Source organism: Gracilinanus agilis, chromosome 4 (assembly GCF_016433145.1).
Source record: "Gracilinanus agilis isolate LMUSP501 chromosome 4, AgileGrace, whole genome shotgun sequence".
Classification (NCBI taxonomy): Eukaryota; Metazoa; Chordata; class Mammalia; order Didelphimorphia; family Didelphidae; genus Gracilinanus; species Gracilinanus agilis.
The window spans coordinates 438,543,964-438,553,177 of record NC_058133.1 but is presented as its reverse complement, the minus strand read 5'-3'; the positions used below and the strand labels follow the sequence as shown (position 1 = coordinate 438,553,177).

Sequence of the window (9,214 nt, the reverse complement as noted above, 5' to 3'; positions counted from 1 at the left end):
GTGCGGGGGGGGGGGGGGTGTGAAGGGGATAGGAGGAGCATGAATCAGGTAACCATGTTAAAAATGTATATTAATAAATGTTAAAAAAAAAAAAAAAAGATAACCTCAAGACCCTGCCAGCTATCAGGGAACTGACCAAACTACTGGTTGGTTTGGTGGGTAAAGAGGGAGAGAGATATCAATATTCTCTAAAAATAACCGGAGAAATTAGGAATTGGTTGTGAATTATTCCAGATGTCCACAGAGGCAAGCACCCACCTACAGTCTATATTCAGAGATGGAACAATTTTTTCTAAAACAACTATACCACACATTTCTTCACCAGGGAGATCCCACCCAACAACTCCCAATCCAACTCAGTTAAACCGTGGAGTGCTGAGTCTGACAGATTGAAATGCCCTCTTCCAGATGCTATAGTACTTAGTCATCAGGCTACAGTCCCAATTTTACCCTTGCCTTTCTGTTCCCTTCATGTTTAACCACTACGCTCCTCAATGTTTCCATATACATATGTCTTCTATTTCCTTTCTACTACCCTATTTTGTCTACTACATTATGACAACATTAGGACTCTGACTGAAAAAGGACAAGTAACAGCTGGACCTAGTGCTCACACATTACCAAATATTTTTACTTTTGTTTCAAAAATAAGGAACCAGATGCAACTTAATGATTCCGGAGATCTTCCCAATTTCTCTTTTTCATTGGGTTTAGGTTGAGAACTGTTCAACAGGTGAATTAAATAATTTAATGTACTAATTGCTTGCGTGTCTAGTACTATATTAAGAATTTCTACTACAGAAATCTAGGTGGAGAGAAAAGGCACACATATATGAACAAAATCCAGTTCCAAGGCATAAGTTCTTGCTTATGTAACAGTACCACAGAAATCATGTGCATATATACTAGTCTTCTTACCCTAGGAGTTATCTCCACCCTTATGGCTCCCTCCTTTGATTGGTGGGTTCCAGCCCAGAACCTCTATCTGAGTATTCAAGCTAGCCATGCTTACTCCTGTGTTATTTAGAATTTCTGGGACTCTATTTAAGAGCTATTTGGGGCTCATTTGAGCGTTAAGATATGTAGATATATGACAAACTTCCTGTGGACATTTTAGGGGACTTTGGAAAACTACATTTCCCATGATTCCTCTTGTAAAAATGGAGGCAGACAGGAAGCGTGATGATGTAAGAGAGGGGATAAGACTCCTGGAGTCAGGAGAGGCAGCCTTTTTTGCTACCTGAGCGCATGAAGGTACAAAATGTAAAATGGCTGAGGTGGCAGTTTGAATTCTCACAGGCGCGTGGTCTAATAATTTATCTCTATCAGCATGGCTTTTGTTAAAATACTATTTTTCCTTTTAATATTGGCCTTCATCATTTTTAAAAATAACATTTCAAACTCTGTAGAGTTTTCCACTTTCCCACTCCCTACTTCTCAACTCTTTCTTATGTGTTATCTCCCTGCCACCATACCTCACCGCCAATTAAAATGTAAACTCTTTAATGGCAGGGACTGCCTTTCTTTTTTGCTTCTAGCTATCTCTCTATCGTTATGTATTTATAAATTCAAAACAAGTGAACAATCAACATGTGATAGTAACTGACTTTGATATACTCCTTTAAGTTTACAAAGCACATTACATATATTATCTAATTTGGTCCTCACCAAAACACTATGAAGTAGATAGTATTATTATCCTGATTTAACAAATGAGGAAATAGGCCAAGAGACATTAAATGACGTGTCCATGGTCTTATCATAGTGTTGGAAGTGCTACCTAAACCCTGGCCATTCTGACTCCCAGTCCAGTATCCTATCTACCTCTCCAAGGGATTAAGGTTGGTCAAAGAAGAATTACTGAACCTGAGTCTTGGATCTTAAAAATAAATTACAGAAATAATTAGTTTCTGAGGAAAAAGTAACCTATAAATGAAGGAAACCATATAACTACAGATGAGAAGGAAAGAAGCAACAAGATCAAAAAATCTTCCTGGCTAGAAGAAACCAGAATGGAAAGTAGTGGAAAATAACCTTATATAAGATGAGTCCAATTGAATGTCATACAAAGGAATCTGGATTTGGCCCAAATACAGCATCATTGTAGACTTTAGAGCAGGGAAGTAATGTGATTAAAGCAATGTTTTAAGAAGATTAATCTGGCAGCAATGTGTACTATGTATTACAACAGGGAGAGGATGGAGGTCAAAAAGTGGTTGAAGAAGAAATGAACAATGAAACTGAAGAGATAATAGGCAGAAAAAAAAACAGTTGATTATTTATATAAGATAAATAGTTATAGAATATATACAGTGCTTTACAATTTTCAAAGCATATTCACTTAGCCCCATTTAATCCTCAAAACAATCCTGCAGTACAAAAAGCAGGAGCTATTATCATTCAGCCTTTACAAATGAGGAAACTGAGGTTGAGATTCTGTGATTTGAAGATAACAAGTCAAAGGTAATACAAATGTTACAAATTACTAAGAAAATGATGGTAAAATTAATAGCACCACAGAAAGAATATAGTTTAGAAGAGGTATTTTTTGGTTTTGGGGGCTATCTGAAATAATGACTTTAGTTCTTGACATGTTGCATTTAAGACCTTTAAATAACAATATCCTACAGATAGCAGCTGAGCCATAACTAGGGTAGGCTGAGGACTATGCCCCAGGGTGCCAAACTTTAAAAAGCACTCACAGCAGCTGTAGTCAGGTCTTAGCACCTGGCTAGCAAGAACTAATTAAAATAGAAAGCTATCAGGCAACAGTTCTCCAGGTGAGCTCTTCTCCAGCCCAGATTTGCCCAGTTCCATTCCTCAAGAAGTCCTTGCAATGCCCTGAAAGTCTCTCCTTCCATAGTTTCTACGTCTTGAGGTGAAGATCTCTCCAATTACAAAGGAATTTCTCTTAAGAAAAATTGAGGGCACCTTTTAAGCTTCTTGAATTAGGATCCAGAATAACTAATTAATTATGGCTTTGAGTAGCAGGAGTTATGAGAATGAAAAAGGATGAAAGATCAGAGACAGAAATGACAATCTGGGGGTCTCTAGCTTTGCTGAAGCTAAGAAAATGAATGGGAACTATAGATATGAAACACTATAGATAACATCAGAGATAGGGGACTATGAATATGGAACACTATGGTCAACATTTTCCAATATGTTGGCTATTTTTCTTAAGCTGTTTTTTTAAATTTATTTTTTGCTTCAAAAGAAACTTTCTGAGAAGGTACACTGAAAAATATAAATAATATACAAACAAAAGATATCAGTAAAAATATGTTGTTTAAAAAAGAGAAAGAAAATGAATATATTCTTTCTGAGGGAATGAGTGTGGAAGGCCAAGGTTTGGTCATTGAGAACTGTCCAGGTATAGGGGACAAAAAGACCCAAAGTCATTAAAAAAGCAACAAAAGGAGTAAAAAAGGCTAAAATGACATACTGGAATAGGGAGCAAGCATGCTTAATAAAAAAAGAGCACTGGATTAGGAGTCAAGTAAATCTGCCTTCTACTCCCAGGTAAGTTTTTAGGTAAGACATTTAACCATGTAGAGTCTCCATTTCCTTACTTATAAAATGGGAATTATAATAATTCCAAATCTCTCTCTCTATCTCAACTGCAAAAAGCCTTACAGAGCTATGTCATTATTATGTTACAATATGCCAGAACTTAAGCAAGCAAAGTTTAAGAAAGGTTAATCAATGATTTATATGCAGTAGAAAGAATGAAGAGGAAGAAAACTGATTAAAGACCAAAGAAACACCCTTAAAAAACACATTTCTAACTTTGCTCATTAGAAAAAGTCAAAATCCAAGATAAACTGAGATACTAAGAGAATACCTGGCTACTTCTGATGAATTCAAATCACTAGGTCCAGACGAACTACATCAATCAAACAAACAAACAAAAAACTTATTAAGCACCTACAATGTACCAGGTACTATGCTAAGTGCTAGGGTAGAAAAAGGAGTAAAAAACAGTCCCCACCTTCAAGGAGCTTACAATTTAATGGAAGAGAAAACATGTATACAGTGTATTCAAAGCAAACTATATATAGGATAAATAGGAAATAATTAAAAGAAAAAAAGCAGTAGAATTAAGAGGGGTTGGGGAAGATTTCCTATAGAAGTTAGGATTTTAGTTGGGTCCTAAAAGAAGCCAGGGAGGTCAGTAGTTGCAGTGAAAGAGGGAATGTTCCAGGTATGGGGGACAGTCAGAGAAAACGCCCCACTTTGTTGAAATAACTGGCAAATATGACTGCCACACCATTTGTCAATAATCTTTCAAATCAATGAAAATAAGAGGATTTAAAATTCAAGCATCATCATGATTTTTAAAAAAGGGAAGAAAGATAGTAAACAACCTATATGTAAGCTCAACTTCAATTCCTGGAAAAGGATTCAGTGATTACAAGCAACCAATGTGGTTTTTTCATTCATAAGCAAGTATTGCCAGTATGACTCTTTTTCTTTTTTGACAGCATTACTAGGCTAGCAGGCCAGGAAAATATCAGAGATTTAGTTTACCCAGATTTTAGCAAAGCATTTGGCAAAGTCTCTCAAGATCTTCTTGTGGCCTAAATGGAGAAGCATGGCTTTAGAAAATAATGGGTGAATTCAGAATTGGGTGAAATGTCTGGGGCCAGATAATAGTCATTAATAGTTTGATATCAACTCAAAAGGTAGTCCCTAGTGGAATGCCCAAATGATGTATCTTGAAACTGTGCTACATTTAACATTTTATCAATAACCTCAAGACATTAATAGTATGCTTATCAAAATTGCAGATGGCAGTGGTAGGAGGAATAGCAAACACTAGATGACAATGTAAGGATCTCAAAAAGGTTAAAGCACTGGGCCAAATTTAGTAAGATGACATTTAATAGCATGTACAGGCAGCATGGCTTGGATGACTTTGTTCAAATCCTTTCTGTGACAAGCCACTTAACACCTATGTAGTTCAGGCACTTCCCTAAGATTTATTTGCAACCATATCTGAGATTTCTAACCTAAGGAAATCATGGATGCTTCCTAGATTTGAATAATTGTAAACTTTTACACTTAGATTCAAAAAAATCAGTTTCATAAGTAAAGGGAAAACAATTTATTGAAAAAGGTCTCAGTGAAATGCAAAATAAATGATTCAATAGTATTAATTGAATTGCACTGACTTAGCATTCAATGAAGGAGATAACATACTTCAATGTACTCTACCTATGTATATAACATCTTTCAGTTCTTGGTGCTACATTTTAGGAAATACAATAAGACTAAAGAGCATCCTGAAGGGCAACCAGGATGATAAAAGCCCTCAAGATAATGCCAGCAGGATGAGCTAAAGGAACGAGAAATGTTCAACCTGGAGAATAGAAGTTCCAATGATGGACATCTTTCAAGTACTTGGAAGGCAGTCATGGGAAATAGGGATTAGACTTAGGGTCACCACAAATTGTTTGGTCTTAAAGAGAGAACAATGAGTAATGGGAGAAAGTTGCAGAAGAATATATTATTTAAGCATGACATAAGAAAAAATTTCCTAATAAACAGAGCTATCCCAAAGTGGTATGGACAGCCTCAGAAAGTCATAGGTTTCCCCTCAATGGGGGAAGTCTTCAAGAAAAAGCTAGATGACTATTTGTTGAATATATATATATATTGTCAAAAGGATTCTTGTCCATTAAGAGTTTGACTAAATGACTTTTTCAATTCCTTCCAATAGCTAATATTTATATAGCATTTTAAGGTTTGTTTTATATATGTCATTTGATCCAATTTCCAAATTCAGTGATGATTTAAAAACTCTTCCTATAATCATTTATATAACTTCCAACCATTCTTTCTTTGCCGACAAATCCAAAAGACCCAAAGACTTACTTTCTGATACAGAGTCTGGGGCTTAGGTGGGCACGGAGGCAATGACGGCCAGCATATCTGCAAGATAAAAATAAGGAATCAGTCAAAAGGATTTACTGAGCACTTCTAGAACATACTAGACGACGGGGAGAAATTAAAAAAAAAAAGACTCAGGCTTTAATAAAACATAATTTGAGAATAATTATAAACATCTATATGTGCATAATTATAAACATCTATATGTGCATAATTATAAACATCTATATGTGCATAAATGAATACTTCAGATAGAAAATAAAGGAATAAGCCTGGTTGCATGACATTAATCATGAAAAAGTTCATCAATGAGGTATGTTTTGAGTCAGTTATTAAATAAGGGGATGTAGAAAAGGTATGCTGAATGAAAAAAACAATAATATGTGGTACATATACACAAAATAGCAAGAAATAGCTGATTAATCAGTTTCAATAAGTATTTATTAAATGATTCCTGCATGCAGAACTTAATGCAGTACAGTGGAAAATAAATATTTTTAACACTGGAAGGACCAGGAGTATGAACTGACACCAACATTTTCATCCTACTACTACTTCTATTTTCTTTGCCTTGTGGATGAAAAAAAAAAATGCACTGTCAACTTGTTCCTTTGAGCCATTCAAAATTCAGTTCTTCTAATGGTAAGAACACAATCTCAATTCTTGGGACACTCATAATGCAGTATTTGCAAGGTGAAGATTTGGGAGAGTGGGAGGAATACAACATATATATGTTAACAATAAAAAAAATCTATATGATAAAAGGTTGGGTGGGTGGGAGAAAGAGAGGGAAAGACAGAGAAAGAGAGAGAGTATGTGTGGAAACAATAGAGAGCCTTGAATGTTAAGGCACTTTAAATTTTGAATAGGGTAATTTTTTTAAAAAGCTTATGAGGAAGAATGAAGCACATGTTTCCAGACAAAGCTCTCGGAATGTCAAATCTCCTTTGATATAATAAATGGTTATTGACTGATTTATATAAGAAGAATATTGGGGAAAATATTGGGATGGGGAAGAGAAAAAGTGTGTAAAAGATTTCTTCTACTCATACAGAAAAATGTTTGCATAAGGGAATATGAATTTTCTATTTGAACACTCATCATTTCTGAGATTTACAGATTAGTATTGGAGTTACTTCTGGAACAGCAGTACAAAAAATTATTTATAGCAGCACTTTTTATGGTAGCAAAGAAATAAAGTGGGTGTCCATCAACTGGAAAAGTGGCTAAAACTAAACAAACTGCAATGCAATGGAAGAGTTATACTATAAAGACTTAAATGAAGTGATACAGAAGAAAACACAGAGAACCAGAAAAACATTCTACATGATGACCAAAATAAAATAAAGGAAATCAGCACTGATCAATGAATACAGTGATCAGTCATGGATTCAGAAAACCAATGGTGAAATATACCCTCACCCTGGAGGCAGAGTTGGTAGATTAGAGGTGTGGAATGGGTCAGTTATTCTTTAACAGATGTGGCCAACATATTGATTGATTTGTTTTGATGAATTATAATTTTTAGAGACAAAGAAGGGTTTCTGATGGGAAGAAGTGACAGGTAGAAAGTGTCTGAGGTCAAATTTGAATCGAAGTCCTCCCAACTTCAGGTCTAGTGCTCTATCTTATTGTGCTACCTAGCTGCCCCTAATAGAGGCCATCTTTGAAAAGTACTATAAGGAGGAAAGATACAAAGTCCAAGCCCTAAACATGAATAATTGGAAGAAAGTACAGGATTCTCAGACTACCCAATAAAGCTGACACTGCTCTATTTTTCCCTCACCATAAAAATCTAAAATACCAATATTTCCCGAACTCTCTTGGAACAACAGAATTTGAAAAATAAGATTCAACCAGCACTTCTCTTTCTCCAGGTCTTCCTTTGCTCCAATATAAGGGCAAGAGGTGAACAATGACATTATGCACCAAAGACTCCCAGGAAAAAAAGAAGTGGGAACAAACTTTTTAAATCAATTGAAGTAATTGTAACTCTGAAGTTGCAGGGCATGCATTCCTCACACCAAGCTGGGCCTGGTCATTCAGTCACTCAGTGAGAGTTTGCAGATGTGGGTTGGAATCTATGGCTGTCTCTGTCTAGTGCTATTGTTTTCACCAAACAAATGGCAATGTTAACTTTCCACAAGGACCTTACAGAAACAACTGGTCACACAAGCCACACAAACCACTAATTTTCACATGAAATTCAAGTCCAAGTCTCTGTCCATACTTTTCTCATGATATCTTTTGTTCGAAATGAATAACTCTGGGCTCCATGACAGTATGATTAGAAGGATTACTCACTGGTTGAGCAAATTTATCCTTTAAATATTGACTACTCAATCAATCAATCCACAAATATTTATTAAGAGTCTTACTATGTGCTAGGCATTGGAGATACAAAAACAAAGAATGAAACAACCCTTACTTCCCAGGAGCTTATATTCTAAAGGGAAATACAAGTACATCTACTCATGGAAAGTTAATAAATATGTACATACACAAAATATCATTAAATACAGGACATTTGGGGAGTAAGGGCACTAGCAGTTTGAAGGGGGGAAGGATCAACAAAGACTTCAACTAGAAGGTGGTGCCTGAACTGTATCCTATGGGAAGAGAAGGGCTCTATGAGAGGGTGCTAAAGAGGGAATAAATTACAGGCATGGAGAGCAGATGTAAAGGCATGGAGTCAGGAAACAGGAGCATCATCAGAAAACAATACAAAGACAATTTAGCTCCATCACTGAATGTAGTAGAGGGAATAATCTCCAATGAGCTTAGAAAAGTAGGCTAGGGCCAGGTTGTTTAGAGCTTTAAAAGCTACACAAAGGACTTTTATGTTTTATCCTAGAGGCAACAGAAAGCCATCTGAATTAGTTGAGTAAGGCAGTCACAATGGTTAGATCTATGTATAAGGAAAATTACTTAGGTAGCAGCATGAAGAATGGACTTACAGCAGGGTAGGACTTGAGGCAATTATAGGTCTTATAACTATTCATCAAAAATGTTTCTATAAGGGGCAGCTGGGTAGCTCAGTGGATTGAGAGTCAGGCCTACAGACAGGAGGTCATAGGTTCAAATCTGGCCTCAGACACTTCCCAGCTGTGTGACCCTGGGCAAGTCACTTGACCCCCATTGCCTAGTCCTTACCACTCTTCTGCCTTAGAACCAATACACAGTATTGACTCCAAGACAGAAGGTAAGAGTTTAAAAAAAAAAGAAATGAAAAGAAAAGAAAAAATGTTTCTATAAGAAGAAAATCAGTTCTGGACAATAGTAAGCACCAAAATAAGAACCCTGTGGTCAAGAAAGCACAAAG

At 36.0% G+C, this 9,214-nt stretch overlaps 1 protein-coding gene across 1 annotated transcript in view; it reads right to left on the bottom strand.

Annotated features, from left to right (window-relative positions):
- SDHC (succinate dehydrogenase complex subunit C) overlaps positions 1-9,214 on the bottom strand; it is a 38,819-nt gene that overhangs the window by 19,202 nt on the left and 10,403 nt on the right. Inside the window, exon 2 of the mRNA XM_044671985.1 lies at positions 5,878-5,934. Within this exon, the coding sequence (XP_044527920.1) occupies positions 5,878-5,934 (57 nt within the window). The remainder of the gene's footprint in view (positions 1-5,877; positions 5,935-9,214) is intronic.